The sequence below is a fragment of the Giraffa tippelskirchi genome, chromosome 11 (assembly GCF_054371585.1).
Source record: "Giraffa tippelskirchi isolate mGirTip1 chromosome 11, T2T-mGirTip1v1.2.pri, whole genome shotgun sequence".
Lineage (NCBI taxonomy): Eukaryota > Metazoa > Chordata > Mammalia > Artiodactyla > Giraffidae > Giraffa > Giraffa tippelskirchi.
Window position 1 is genome coordinate 78,002,808 of NC_137285.1, and position 14,401 is coordinate 78,017,208.

The 14,401-nt window shown below is 54.5% G+C and overlaps 2 protein-coding genes and 1 long non-coding RNA gene across 3 annotated transcripts in view; 1 reads left to right on the plus strand and 2 right to left on the minus strand.

The window, feature by feature from the left end:
* LOC145527776 (uncharacterized) overlaps window positions 1-14,401 on the plus strand; it is a 681,763-nt gene that overhangs the window by 61,590 nt on the left and 605,772 nt on the right. Inside the window, exon 10 of the long non-coding RNA XR_014069857.1 lies at window positions 7,116-7,227. This is a non-coding gene — a long non-coding RNA (uncharacterized LOC145527776). The remainder of the gene's footprint in view (window positions 1-7,115; window positions 7,228-14,401) is intronic.
* Window positions 1,620-6,944, minus strand: LOC145527699 (uncharacterized). Its single transcript, XM_081545758.1, has 3 exons — window positions 3,234-6,944; window positions 2,522-2,834; window positions 1,620-2,264 (listed from the first exon to the last, which is right to left on the minus strand). The coding sequence occupies exons 1-3, from the start codon at window positions 3,642-3,644 to the stop codon at window positions 1,642-1,644; spliced, it is 1,347 nt and encodes a 448-aa protein (XP_081401884.1). The 5' UTR covers window positions 3,645-6,944; the 3' UTR covers window positions 1,620-1,641.
* On the minus strand, window positions 7,126-11,042 carry LOC145527738 (uncharacterized). Its single transcript, XM_081545805.1, has 3 exons — window positions 10,866-11,042; window positions 10,154-10,466; window positions 7,126-9,896 (listed from the first exon to the last, which is right to left on the minus strand). The coding sequence occupies exons 1-3, from the start codon at window positions 10,998-11,000 to the stop codon at window positions 9,274-9,276; spliced, it is 1,071 nt and encodes a 356-aa protein (XP_081401931.1). The 5' UTR covers window positions 11,001-11,042; the 3' UTR covers window positions 7,126-9,273.

Sequence of the window (14,401 nt, forward strand, 5' to 3'; positions counted from 1 at the left end):
GCAGGCAGCCCACCCTGATTCCTGCGGGGGCCTGACTTGGGAAGTGCCATCTGGTAGCTTTGAGACTCACCAAACCAAATTGCACTGGAGAGAGGAGGGACACCTTCCTTCATCCACCCCCCACCCCCGCCGGATTCCCACATACCCTGACCCCTTTCTCTTGATTTCGGAGCCATTTCCAGAGTCCCGCTCATATGACCTCATTCGAAGTGCACTGTGGACGAGCTGCCATCTGCAGCTGCTACCACAGCAGCCAAGGGCTTTAGCTCCCGACTACCTCCCTTCCTTTGGAACTTGGGGGCCCTCTACTCCCCACTTGCACACCACAGACCTTTGCTGAGGATTGTGGGGACCCTCACTCAGTTTGCAGCACGTTGTAGCCATCCCTGTCCTCCCTTGAAACTCAGCTTGTGAGCTCCTTTGGAGCAGCGTGGCCCACCTGGCTGCAACGGAAGACACAGCTGACAGTGAAACAACAGCTTAGATCTGAGAGCCGGAAAGCTCTGTCAAAAGGGACCTCCCTCTTCACACCGTAGAGGCTGTAGGAGCCGCCAGGCTTTCGGAACCAGTGCTGGGGCCAAAATGACTCCACAGCTGTTTTCCTTCCTGGGGAGGGTTCTGGCTCGAGCGGGAATGGCTCAAGTCTCCTAAGGTTCTGAAAGCCCACTGTGTGCAGATTCACGGTACACAGAGAGGAAAAGGTGGAGTCCTACCCTGGAGGTGGTCACAGCTCACGGATGAGCCAGGCAGGCAGGCAGGCAGGGCATGAGAACACCTGAGCTGCCTTCATGAGTGAATGGTGTGGGGGCAGAGGAAGAGAAGCCGGTCTGCTCCCTCGTGTGGTGCCCAGGGCAGGTTGTCCCCAGAGGAAACCCTTACGACGGTGAGGACTATCACTGCTGTTTCCCAAGGGGTTCCGTCGGTGCGTGTCTTCCCCGGAGCGGTCAGGCCGTCTCTCAAGTACACTGGCCATGGGCATTGCCTCTCCTTGGAACTTCCCATGTGTTTCTCTTTTTTATGGAACAGTGATTTTCTAGAGTGGTTCTGGGCCACAAGGATGTTGGGTCATTTTCTAGCCTTCTGTCATGAAGAACGCTTTCCTGGGCATGGGGGTGGTTTGTTGTTCCAGCTCCCTTTCTTGGCTTCTTTTGGGAGCTGGTGCAACAAGAGGAGCTCAGCCTCTGCCTTCTGGCTGAGATGTCACCCTTCAAACAGCAATGCCTGCCTGGAGATAATGATGGCAGTTGCCAAAAGGGCTTCGTTTGGCACATGGTATCTTGAAAGGACGTACACCGTCCTTTCAGCTATCAAAGGCTAGTTCAAATGACATAAAAATGAGAACTCTCCAATGGAGTCTTACAGTAGGTGGAGAGTCCGAAAAACACTCCTTCAGTCATTTCACTGAGAGTCATTGATTGGGGACACCAAGAATATAGGAAGGAATGCAGAAAGAAAAGATGAAATTGTGTTCAGGATCGGGGGGAGGGATGAACAGGACGTGCTTGCCTTGAATCCAGGCTTTGTTGGGGGGTGGGGCATAAAGATCGAACGGGTCTGAAACTACAAAGTGGTGATGGTAACACAGTATCACCAGAGTTACACAACAGTGATCCCAGATTGCAACAATGATGAAAAAGTTTACTAATCCCAACTTAAAAAACAAAAATACAGGAAACCATACAAAAAATAAAACATTACCAGAAAGGTGGAAAGAAACCAAATGCAAAGCAGTTCAGGGGAAAGGAACTCCATGTCCCCTGGGGGCAGACCGAGTTGCCGGCATCCACGGTGAGCAGACAGGGATGGAGGCTGCAGAGCCGACCGCTCCCCTGGACGTGGTGTTTCCGGCAAGGGCTCTGGGTCTCTGTCCAGAGCGGGGGCTCTTTCTCCCTGCAGGGCTGGGTGAGTGATCGTGGGCATCTGGGTGTTGCGCGGGAGCCAGGGCAGGCTCTCCCTGCCGAGGCGGTGACTCCTCCTCTGCCTCGGGTTCTCTTGCCAAAGCCCGAGCAGGTAGAGGTGCACGTGGAGGTGGAGGTTCTCGCTGAGGGGGTGGGACATCAGTGCCTGGGGCTGGGGGTCCTGCAGGCACGGAGATCCGATCTGCCCGGTGTGCTGGCCAGTACCCAGCTGGCCTGGTGTCTCTGCGAGGGCAAGTCTCGGTTCTCCATCTGCCCTCGGTGGATCCCTGGGTCCTGCACCTGGAGCCACCACCTCTTTAGGGACAGGTCTGGGAAGTGGAGCCTGGTTCCAGTTGGAGGCCAGTGCTAGAGTTGGGGGAGAAGCAAAGTTTGCCCACAGGCCAGCCTTGGCATGTGCGTACCCCGGGACAGAAACCTTCCAAGAGGTTCCCAAAGAATACCCAGCGTCAGATGTCTTTTGGGACTGAAGTGTGCAAGATGGGGGGCGGGGGGTGTGAGGCCAGCGCTTGCTGCAGGCCCAGCAGCAGCTTTCGGGGACTCGTCCCTGTGTAGCTCAGCACCCCTCCCCACACACTCCCGTGCACCAGCCCCAGCGTCCTCACCTCTGTGCTCTGGCGTGCTGGGCTCCAGGTCCTCCTGGTGCCTCAGAGGCCGGGGTTCTCTGGACTCTGGGTCGGAGCCGGGTGTGCTGAGCTCCGTGGCAGCCTCAGACTGGGCCGCCGGCTGTATCCTGGGCGGTGTCTCGGCAGCAGGCCTTCCCCACCTCCGCGTCTCCCCCGGTGGGGCTGATGCCTCCGTGGGCACGCTGACCTGGAGCCTGCACTGGGCCTCACGGGCGGGCGGGTGGTGCTCCGACCCCTCCCTCTGGGAGCTGGATGGGGTGTCCCCGTCCTCGGCCTCATCACGTGGGAAGCTCTGCAACGACAGTGACCGTCAGCCAGCCATGCTGGGAGTTTTCCGAGCTGGGCCTGGCCAGTGGAGCCGCTGCTTCTGCCTGCTCGAACTTCTCTTCCCAGAAGGGTCAGAGACGTGTGTCTGCTCAGATCCCCACCCGGGAGGAAAGAGACCCATCTGAGGGTGTGAGGTCAGCCTGGGTGGCCGGCGCTGCCCACACTCTCCCCATCCCGCCCAGCCTGCTCTCCCCTGGGGTGTGGACACAACTTGTCCACAGGCTTCTGACCCCACATCCGCCTGGGCTTCCTTGAGGGGGACACAGCCCGAGAAACCCGCATCCCCACACACAGGCAAAGGACCCGGTGTTTCCGGGTGGCATGGGAGAGGTGGCCTGGCCCGGCCTGGGGCTCCCCGTGTTACCTTTCTGTTTCTCCGGGCAAAGGGCCAGAGGCCTCTCGGGGGTGTCCTGAGCCAACGTCGACAGGGTGCCCACGCACACTGCCTGTGAGCTCTCCTGAGGCCCCGGCCTCTGGGCAGGGGCAAACAGCAGAACATCTTGGCAACAAGTGATCTGGCTGGGGGCTCCTCTCCGCTCTGGAGGCCTGGATACCCGGATTGCGGGTTCTGTTGGGTTCTGTTGCCGGCAGGTGACATCATTTCCTGGGGTTCGTGCTGAGGTCCCTTCCCCAAAACTTCCCAAGGGAATCTCTGGGTTTCTGACTGCTCGATCACCCCCCTTAGGCCATGTGCAGGCACAGTGACACCCACACGGCCCAGCCCACAGCCCTGGGGAGGCCTGGGTTCAGCCAGGGCCTGAGCTCCGAGGACCATGCTGCTCTCAGACCAGGCTCCTTCTTCTCATAAGTGGTGTGGCCCTTGACAACCATATGCCCCTCAGGGTTTCCCCAGTCTCTCCATCTGCAGAGTGGGGGTCATTCTCCCATCTGCTTCCTAGGCCTGTCGGCCTACGAGCAGCTCCATGCCTTTCCACCTGGGGCCGATATCACGTGGAGCTCGTGCGCTGAGACTTCAGAAAGAAAGATTCCATCCAGGGCTGACACAGCACAGAATGGGGCAGAACGAGGCCTGGATGCGCCGTGGTACCCAGGAAAAGGCACTCCCCCTCCTGACTGTTTTGAGACCCCGCATCCAAGTTGGAGGACCGAAAGGAAGACTCGAAGGTCTCCCTCTCTTATAGAAAAGAGTAGCCAACTTTCTGGTCCTCTGTTTCCATTGAGATTCTGTTGAAGTGTCCCAGCTCGGCTTCTGCGGGTGGCTGAGCTTCTACTGGCTCCCTGCGTTCTTGTCTTTTCCTATCCAAACCTTCCGTCCTTTTCCCCCTTCTGGGGTGGAAGGGCGCTGTCATTGCTTCTACCTTCGAGACAGATTGAGGAAAAGTCTGGACCATCGACTCCTTTCCTCTCTTTGGTTCCGTGTCTCTCTCTGGCTGTGTCCCTCTCTTTTCCTTTCTCAATTCCGTCTGTGTCTTCCTCTTTCTCTCTCGTGTGTGGATGGATGGACGGATGCTAGGGATGCACATGTATATGATTAGATGAGGGTTATGTTTTAGGGATAGGTTAGAGGGAGAGAAAGGCTTTAGGTCAGAGTTGGTCATGGGGGAAGGGTCAAGGGTGGTGGTGGTGTTTCTTGGAATCTGAGTGCTGTGCATTCTTCGTCTCTTTCCATATGAACCCCTTCTCAGATACACCACTTGCAAGGAGTCTCTCGTGTTCCGTTTCCTATCTTTTGCATTTGTGAATGCTTAGCTTCTCTGTTGTGAAGAGGTTCCATTGGATGGAAACCCAGTGGTGTACTTCGTTTACCTCTTTCCCTTACTTGAAGAGACCCATTTCGACCTCCGCCCAGCAAATGGCAAGGAGACTCTGATGTTAAGGAGCCTTTGACCTACGCTTCTTTCTAGCTATCTCATGACATCAGTCTTTAGGGTGAGGTTTTTCCCCGATATTGAGGTGGTATGAGATCAAAACCAATAGCGTTCTTCAGATGTAGCTGTCTGGTTTTCCCATGGACATTGATTGAAGAGGCTTTCCTGTTCCCATTTGGATATTCTCCCCGTCTGTGTCAGAGATGAGTTGACCATGGATGCTGGGGTTTGTTTCTGGACCCTCAACTTTATTCCATCGATCTGGATCTGTGTGTGTTGTTGTATTCCCAATAGCATACTGTCCTGCTGCTGCTGCTGCTGCGGCTAAGTCACTTCAGTCGTGTCTGACTCTGCATGACCCCATGGCCTGCAGCCTACCAGGCTCCTCCGTCCAGGACATTTTCCAGGCAAGAGTACTGGAGTGGGTCGCCATTGCCTTCTCCGATACTCTCCTGAGGATCCTAGTTTGGTCGTCTAATTTCCTTTCACACAACCTTGGATGTCCGTATCGGGGCTTTTTCGTCGGATTGTATTGACAATGTAGGCTCCTTTCTGTTTCCGTACCCCCTTTGCAATTCTTTGTTCGGTGCGAAAATGCATTGGCATTTTGGGAGGAATAGCATGGAAGCTGTGGATTGCCATGTGGGGCTGTGACATGATTTTCCCAATAGGAATTCTTTCAAGCCCTGAGCACAGCTTCTCTTTCCAGTGATTGGTGTGGGCTTGATCTTCCTCCTTCCATCTCTCGCCGTTTTGTGAGAACAGGTCCATCCTTCCCTTCTGGGGTAGATGGACTCGTGGGTATCACTTCAGTGAATGGCATTGGCAGTGGGGGTGATAATTCCCTTCTCATTGGAAGACTTTGCTGTGAGTATTAGAAATGCAAGTGACTTCTCTTCCCCTTCCTCCCTGTCCATGTCTCAGAGCCACCGGGAAACAGAGGCCTCATCCACGGTCACACAGGCCTGAGGGGGTGCAACTAGACTGTTGTTTCTTCAGGCCCTCAGTGCTGGACATCATCCGGGATACTCTGTGTGTGTCTTCCTCCGTCTGGTGTCCCTTCAGACCTTTCCCTAGTTTTCACAGGCTTGTTGTGTTGGCGTTCTTTGTCTGTTTGGAGACACATCCTTGATAAGCTTTGTGTTTCCACTCATTCGTCTCGCGATGTATGACCTGTCTTTTGCTTTTGTCATGAGGTCTTTCCCACAGTAGATATCTTTGATTTTGCAAAGTCCACTGTATTCTCTGGGTTTTTTTTGTGGACTGCCTTTTAGTTTTGTGTGTGAAGACTCAAAGCACGTGTCCGGTTTCTGCTCATTGTTCTTCTAGATTTGTGACAAGTTTTCATGGAAAGTTTGTCTAGGGATAACTGGAAGTGAACTCGGTGTAAGGTGTCAAGTCTCCATCTCCATTCATGTCATCCCCTGCAGTTTCCAATTCCCTGTTCCTGAGTGGTTTTGGAGACCTTGTGGGAAGGTTGGTTGCATTGGAGTTTGCATTTCCACCTTGATTCGATTCACACTGTTCTGCCCTCAGGGACACTGTCAAGGGGGAGTGAGGAGCAGCCTGCACTTCCAGCAGTGACCACACGGTGGGGCGAGTGCTGCTCTCCCCTCTGGGAGCCCCAGGCCACAGGCATCCCAGTGAGGAGCCAGCTCTGTGCTCAGCTGAAAGGAGTTAGTTAGTCTCTCAGGAGCCTCTGAGCCCTTGCCTTTGGATCACCCAGGGTGGGCATTTACTGGGACAGAAAAAATTGCCCTGAATTCCATGGACGGAAGAGCCTGGCTGTGTAGAGTTCGTGAGTTGCCGTGAATCAGACACAACTGAGGACACAAAAATTCAATAGATTAAAACACTTTTTGGGGGTGGGGGGGAGTGAAAGAGGGTGATGTGGGTTTTTTTGTCTTATATAACAGCCAAGGGAAATCTAGTTTAAACCTAAATTCACATAGATGGGAAAGGTATATCTCTCCGTCACCCTATTTAAAAAAAAAAACCTACTAAACTTTTCTGAAAGTTTATTTAGTAGCTTCCTTGAGCAGTTTACTGTGGAGCATTTTTTTTTTTTTCTGTGACATTGGCCTCATTAAAAAGTACGGTTTGCCTTTACTGGATAATTTTGTTCATTGGTTTCTTAGGGAACCTTGGTAATATTTGAGTTTCCTGGGGAGTATGGTCACATGACCTGGCCCTGGCCAATCGGTGCGTTCCACCTCCCTGGCCACTGTGATTGGCTCCGGGCTGGGGCAGTGCCCAATCGGGGCCCAGGGCCGGGCCTCCCGTTGGAAGCCAGGGGAAGACGAGCTCTCGTCCTGCTGGGGTAGGGGAAGGGGTGGGGCCGGGGCAGGTCAGGCTCCAGCAGTGGGAGGGGCTTGAGGTCCGCCTGCGGCAGTTGGTGACGTTCCTGCTCCCCTCAGGGCAGAGGCGCCGGCCTGAGAATGAGGGCGCTGCTGAGCCCAGGGGCTGGGATGGCCCGTTGCTGCTGTGGTCCCAGAGCTCCACCCGAGACCTGAGGGAAGCCGTCTGCCCGTGAGTCCTCTCCCACTTGTCTGTCAGCTTGTTTGAAGCATGCTGGGTTTTCTGCCCAGCTGGCTAAGGGGAGTCCCTGGAAATGCAAGGGTGTGGGTTTTGGCAGACTTCAGGGAAGACATGCCAGATGAGCCTGGGAGACTCCAGGTTAATCTGGATTCAGGAGATATCTCTTCGGGCCAGCTAGTAATTGTAGGATAAGCCTAATGAGCCTTCAGAGGATGAAGAGAGTAACGTGCCAAGGTAGCAATCGATGTCCTCATTCGAGAGGATGAAGCTGGTGCTCAGAGAAGGGGGGAACTTGGCCACAGCAAGGAGGTGTGCACCCAGACAGGACCCCCCAGATCCGGCCATTGGAGCTCAGGGAGGCCACTGGTGTGGCTTGTCCCTGTGGCAGGGGCCGAGGCAGGCAGCCCACCCTGATTCCTGCGGGGGCCTGACTTGGGAAGTGCCATCTGGTAGCTTTGAGACTCACCAAACCAAATTGCACTGGAGAGAGGAGGGACACCTTCCTTCATCCACCCCCCACCCCCGCCGGATTCCCACATACCCTGACCCCTTTCTCTTGATTTCGGAGCCATTTCCAGAGTCCCGCTCATATGACCTCATTTGAAGTGCACTGTGGACGAGCTGCCATCTGCAGCTGCTACCGCAGCAGCCAAGGGCTTTAACTCCCGACTACCTCCCTTCCTTTGGAACTTGGGGGCCCTCTACTCCCCACTTGCACACCACAGACCTTTGCTGAGGATTGTGGGGACCCTCACTCAGTTTGCAGCACGTTGTAGCCATCCCTGTCCTCCCTTGAAACTCAGCTTGTGAGCTCCTTTGGAGCAGCGTGGCCCACCTGGCTGCAACGGAAGACACAGCTGACAGTGAAACAACAGCTTAGATCTGAGAGCCGGAAAGCTCTGTCAAAAGGGACCTCCCTCTTCACACCGTAGAGGCTGTAGGAGCCGCCAGGCTTTCGGAACCAGTGCTGGGGCCAAAATGACTCCACAGCTGTTTTCCTTCCTGGGGAGGGTTCTGGCTCGAGCGGGAATGGCTCAAGTCTCCTAAGGTTCTGAAAGCCCACTGTGTGCAGATTCACGGTACACAGAGAGGAAAAGGTGGAGTCCTACCCTGGAGGTGGTCACAGCTCACGGATGAGCCAGGCAGGCAGGCAGGCAGGGCATGAGAACACCTGAGCTGCCTTCATGAGTGAATGGTGTGGGGGCAGAGGAAGAGAAGCCGGTCTGCTCCCTCGTGTGGTGCCCAGGGCAGGTTGTCCCCAGAGGAAACCCTTACGACGGTGAGGACTATCACTGCTGTTTCCCAAGGGGTTCCGTCGGTGCGTGTCTTCCCCGGAGCGGTCAGGCCGTCTCTCAAGTACACTGGCCATGGGCATTGCCTCTCCTTGGAACTTCCCATGTGTTTCTCTTTTTTATGGAACAGTGATTTTCTAGAGTGGTTCTGGGCCACAAGGATGTTGGGTCATTTTCTAGCCTTCTGTCATGAAGAACGCTTTCCTGGGCATGGGGGTGGTTTGTTGTTCCAGCTCCCTTTCTTGGCTTCTTTTGGGAGCTGGTGCAACAAGAGGAGCTCAGCCTCTGCCTTCTGGCTGAGATGTCACCCTTCAAACAGCAATGCCTGCCTGGAGATAATGATGGCAGTTGCCAAAAGGGCTTCGTTTGGCACATGGTATCTTGAAAGGACGTACACCGTCCTTTCAGCTATCAAAGGCTAGTTCAAATGACATAAAAATGAGAACTCTCCAATGGAGTCTTACAGTAGGTGGAGAGTCCGAAAAACACTCCTTCAGTCATTTCACTGAGAGTCATTGATTGGGGACACCAAGAATATAGGAAGGAATGCAGAAAGAAAAGATGAAATTGTGTTCAGGATCGGGGGGAGGGATGAACAGGGCGTGCTTGCCTTGAATCCAGGCTTTGTTGGGGGGTGGGGCATAAAGATCGAACGGGTCTGAAACTGCAAAGTGGTGATTGTAACACAGTATCACCAGAGTTACACAACAGTGATCCCAGATTGCAACAATGATGAAAAAGTTTACTAATCCCAACTTAACCAACAAAAATACAGGAAACCATACAAAAAATAAAACATCACCAGAAAGGTGGAAAGAAACCAAATGCAAAGCAGTTCAGGGGAAAGGAACTCCATGTCCCCTGGGGGCAGACCGAGTTGCCGGCATCCACGGTGAGCAGACAGGGATGGAGGCTGCAGAGCCGACCGCTCCCCTGGACGTGGTGTTTCCGGCAAGGGCTCTGGGTCTCTGTCCAGAGCGGGGGCTCTTTCTCCCTGCAGGGCTGGGTGAGTGATCGTGGGCATCTGGGTGTTGCGCGGGAGCCAGGGCAGGCTCTCCCTGCCGAGGCGGTGACTCCTCCTCTGCCTCGGGTTCTCTTGCCAAAGCCCGAGCAGGTAGAGGTGCACGTGGAGGTGGAGGTTCTCGCTGAGGGGGTGGGACATCAGTGCCTGGGGCTGGGGGTCCTGCAGGCACGGAGATCCGATCTGCCCGGTGTGCTGGCCAGTACCCAGCTGGCCTGGTGTCTCTGCGAGGGCAAGTCTCGCTTCTCCATCTGCCCTCGGTGGATCCCTGGGTCCTGCACCTGGAGCCACCACCTCTTTAGGGACAGGTCTGGGAAGTGGAGCCTGGTTCCAGTTGGAGGCCAGTGCTAGAGTTGGGGGAGAAGCAAAGTTTGCCCACAGGCCAGCCTTGGCATGTGCGTACCCCGGGACAGAAACCTTCCAAGAGGTTCCCAAAGAATACCCAGCGTCAGATGTCTTTTGGGACTGAAGTGTGCAAGATGGGGGGCGGGGGGTGTGAGGCCAGCGCTTGCTGCAGGCCCAGCAGCAGCTTTCGGGGACTCGTCCCTGTGTAGCTCAGCACCCCTCCCCACACACTCCCGTGCACCAGCCCCAGCGTCCTCACCTCTGTGCTCTGGCGTGCTGGGCTCCAGGTCCTCCTGGTGCCTCAGAGGCCGGGGTTCTCTGGACTCTGGGTCGGAGCCGGGTGTGCTGAGCTCCGTGGCAGCCTCAGACTGGGCCGCCGGCTGTATCCTGGGCGGTGTCTCGGCAGCAGGCCTTCCCCACCTCCGCGTCTCCCCCGGTGGGGCTGATGCCTCCGTGGGCACGCTGACCTGGAGCCTGCACTGGGCCTCACGGGCGGGCGGGTGGTGCTCCGACCCCTCCCTCTGGGAGCTGGATGGGGTGTCCCCGTCCTCGGCCTCATCACGTGGGAAGCTCTGCAACGACAGTGACCGTCAGCCAGCCATGCTGGGAGTTTTCCGAGCTGGGCCTGGCCAGTGGAGCCGCTGCTTCTGCCTGCTCGAACTTCTCTTCCCAGAAGGGTCAGAGACGTGTGTCTGCTCAGATCCCCACCCGGGAGGAAAGAGACCCATCTGAGGGTGTGAGGTCAGCCTGGCGGGCCGGCGCTGCCCACACTCTCCCCATCCCGCCCAGCCTGCTCTCCCCTGGGGTGTGGACACAACTTGTCCACAGGCTTCTGACCCCACATCCGCCTGGGCTTCCTTGAGGGGGACACAGCCCGAGAAACCCGCATCCCCACACACAGGCAAAGGACCCGGTGTTTCCGGGTGGCATGGGAGAGGTGGCCTGGCCCGGCCTGGGGCTCCCCGTGTTACCTTTCTGTTTCTCCGGGCAAAGGGCCAGAGGCCTCTCGGGGGTGTCCTGAGCCAACGTCGACAGGGTGCCCACGCACACTGCCTGTGAGCTCTCCTGAGGCCCCGGCCTCTGGACAGGGGCAAACAGCAGAACATCTTGGCAGCAAGTGATCTGGCTGGGGGCTCCTCTCCGCTCTGGAGGCCTGGATACCCGGATTGCGGGTTCTGTTGGGTTCTGTTGCCGGCAGGTGACATCATTTCCTGGGGTTCGTGCTGAGGTCCCTTCCCCAAAACTTCCCAAGGGAATCTCTGGGTTTCTGACTGCTCGATCACCCTCCTTAGGCCATGTGCAGGCACAGTGACACCCACACGGCCCAGCCCACAGCCCTGGGGAGGCCTGGGTTCAGCCAGGGCCTGAGCTCCGAGGACCATGCTGCTCTCAGACCAGGCTCCTTCTTCTCATAAGTGGTGTGGCCCTTGACAACCATATGCCCCTCAGGGTTTCCCCAGTCTCTCCATCTGCAGAGTGGGGGTCATTCTCCCATCTGCTTCCTAGGCCTGTCGGCCTACGAGCAGCTCCATGCCTTTCCACCTGGGGCCGATATCACGTGGAGCTCGTGCGCTGAGACTTCAGAAAGAAAGATTCCATCCAGGGCTGACACAGCACAGAATGGGGCAGAACGAGGCCTGGATGCGCCGTGGTACCCAGGAAAAGGCACTCCCCCTCCTGACTGTTTTGAGACCCCGCATCCAAGTTGGAGGACCGAAAGGAAGACTCGAAGGTCTCCCTCTCTTATAGAAAAGAGTAGCCAACTTTCTGGTCCTCTGTTTCCATTGAGATTCTGTTGAAGTGTCCCAGCTCGGCTTCTGCGGGTGGCTGAGCTTCTACTGGCTCCCTGCGTTCTTGTCTTTTCCTCTCCAAACCTTCCGTCCTTTTCCCCCTTCTGGGGTGGAAGGGCGCTGTCATTGCTTCTACCTTCGAGACAGATTGAGGAAAAGTCTGGACCATCGACTCCTTTCCTCTCTTTGGTTCCGTGTCTCTCTCTGGCTGTGTCCCTCTCTTTTCCTTTCTCAATTCCGTCTGTGTCTTCCTCTTTCTCTCTCGTGTGTGGATGGATGGATGGATGCTAGGGATGCACATGTATATGATTAGATGAGGGTTATGTTTTAGGGATAGGTTAGAGGGAGAGAAAGGCTTTAGGTCAGAGTTGGTCATGGGGGAAGGGTCAAGGGTGGTGGTGGTGTTTCTTGGAATCTGAGTGCTGTGCATTCTTCGTCTCTTTCCATATGAACCCCTTCTCAGATACACCACTTGCAAGGAGTCTCTCGTGTTCCGTTTCCTATCTTTTGCATTTGTGAATGCTTAGCTTCTCTGTTGTGAAGAGGTTCCATTGGATGGAAACCCAGTGGTGTACTTCGTTTACCTCTTTCCCTTACTTGAAGAGACCCATTTCGACCTCCGCCCAGCAAATGGCAAGGAGACTCTGATGTTAAGGAGCCTTTGACCTACGCTTCTTTCTAGCTATCTCATGACATCAGTCTTTAGGGTGAGGTTTTTCCCCGATATTGAGGTGGTATGAGATCAAAACCAATAGCGTTCTTCAGATGTAGCTGTCTGGTTTTCCCATGGACATTGATTGAAGAGGCTTTCCTGTTCCCATTTGGATATTCTCCCCGTCTGTGTCAGAGATGAGTTGACCATGGATGCTGGGGTTTGTTTCTGGACCCTCAACTTTATTCCATCGATCTGGATCTGTGTGTGTTGTTGTATTCCCAATAGCATACTGTCCTGCTGCTGCTGCTGCTGCGGCTAAGTCACTTCAGTCGTGTCTGACTCTGCATGACCCCATGGCCTGCAGCCTACCAGGCTCCTCCGTCCAGGACATTTTCCAGGCAAGAGTACTGGAGTGGATCGCCATTGCCTTCTCCGATACTCTCCTGAGGATCCTAGTTTGGTCGTCTAATTTCCTTTCACACAACCTTGGATGTCCGTATCGGGGCTTTTTCGTCGGATTGTATTGACAATGTAGGCTCCTTTCTGTTTCCGTACCCCCTTTGCAATTCTTTGTTCGTTGCGAAAATGCATTGGCATTTTGGGAGGAATAGCATGGAAGCTGTGGATTGCCATGTGGGGCTGTGACATGATTTTCCCAATAGGAATTCTTTCAAGCCCTGAGCACAGCTTCTCTTTCCAGTGATTGGTGTGGGCTTGATCTTCCTCCTTCCATCTCTCGCCGTTTTGTGAGAACAGGTCCATCCTTCCCTTCTGGGGTAGATGGACTCGTGGGTATCACTTCAGTGAATGGCATTGGCAGTGGGGGTGATAATTCCCTTCTCATTGGAAGACTTTGCTGTGAGTATTAGAAATGCAAGTGACTTCTCTTCCCCTTCCTCCCTGTCCATGTCTCAGAGCCACCGGGAAACAGAGGCCTCATCCACGGTCACACAGGCCTGAGGGGGTGCAACTAGACTGTTGTTTCTTCAGGCCCTCAGTGCTGGACATCATCCGGGATACTCTGTGTGTGTCTTCCTCCGTCTGGTGTCCCTTCAGACCTTTCCCTAGTTTTCACAGGCTTGTTGTGTTGGCGTTCTTTGTCTGTTTGGAGACACATCCTTGATAAGCTTTGTGTTTCCACTCATTCGTCTCGCGATGTATGACCTGTCTTTTGCTTTTGTCATGAGGTCTTTCCCACAGTAGATATCTTTGATTTTGCAAAGTCCACTGTATTCTCTGGGTTTTTTTTGTGGACTGCCTTTTAGTTTTGTGTGTGAAGACTCAAAGCACGTGTCCGGTTTCTGCTCATTGTTCTTCTAGATTTGTGACAAGTTTTCATGGAAAGTTTGTCTAGGGATAACTGGAAGTGAACTCGGTGTAAGGTGTCCAGTCTCCATCTCCATTCATGTCATCCCCTGCAGTTTCCAATTCCCTGTTCCTGAGTGGTTTTGGAGACCTTGTGGGAAGGTTGGTTGCATTGGAGTTTGCATTTCCACCTTGATTCGATTCACACTGTTCTGCCCTCAGGGACACTGTCAAGGGGGAGTGAGGAGCAGCCTGCACTTCCAGCAGTGACCACACGGTGGGGCGAGTGCTGCTCTCCCCTCTGGGAGCCCCAGGCCACAGGCATCCCAGTGAGGAGCCAGCTCTGTGCTCAGCTGAAAGGAGTTAGTTAGTCTCTCAGGAGCCTCTGAGCCCTTGCCTTTGGATCACCCAGGGTGGGCATTTACTGGGACAGAAAAAATTGCCCTGAATTCCATGGACGGAAGAGCCTGGCTCTGTAGAGTTCGTGAGTTGCCGTGAATCAGACACAACTGAGGACACAAAAATTCAATAGATTAAAACACTTTTTGGGGGTGGGGGGGAGTGAAAGAGGGTGATGTGGGTTTTTTTGTCTTATATAACAGCCAAGGGAAATCTAGTTTAAACCTAAATTCACATAGATGGGAAAGGTATATCTCTCCGTCACCCTATTTAAAAAAAAAAAACCTACTAAACTTTTCTGAAAGTTTATTTAGTAGCTTCCTTGAGCAGTTTACTGTGGAGCATTTTTTTTTTTTTC

Excerpts from the sequence above, each read along its gene's own strand:
- LOC145527699 (XM_081545758.1), bottom strand. The coding sequence starts at position 3,644 with ATGGTCCTCGGAGCTCAGGCCCTGGCTGAACCCAGGCCTCCCCAGGGC. Across the intron at positions 2,835-3,233 it reads TTGCCCGGAGAAACAGAAAG|AGCTTCCCACGTGATGAGGC; the intron begins GTAACACGGGGA and ends CTGTCGTTGCAG. Across the intron at positions 2,265-2,521 it reads CAGCACGCCAGAGCACAGAG|CACTGGCCTCCAACTGGAAC; the intron begins GTGAGGACGCTG and ends CCCCAACTCTAG.
- LOC145527738 (XM_081545805.1), bottom strand. The coding sequence starts at position 11,000 with ATGTTCTGCTGTTTGCCCCTGTCCAGAGGCCGGGGCCTCAGGAGAGCT. Across the intron at positions 10,467-10,865 it reads TTGCCCGGAGAAACAGAAAG|AGCTTCCCACGTGATGAGGC; the intron begins GTAACACGGGGA and ends CTGTCGTTGCAG. Across the intron at positions 9,897-10,153 it reads CAGCACGCCAGAGCACAGAG|CACTGGCCTCCAACTGGAAC; the intron begins GTGAGGACGCTG and ends CCCCAACTCTAG.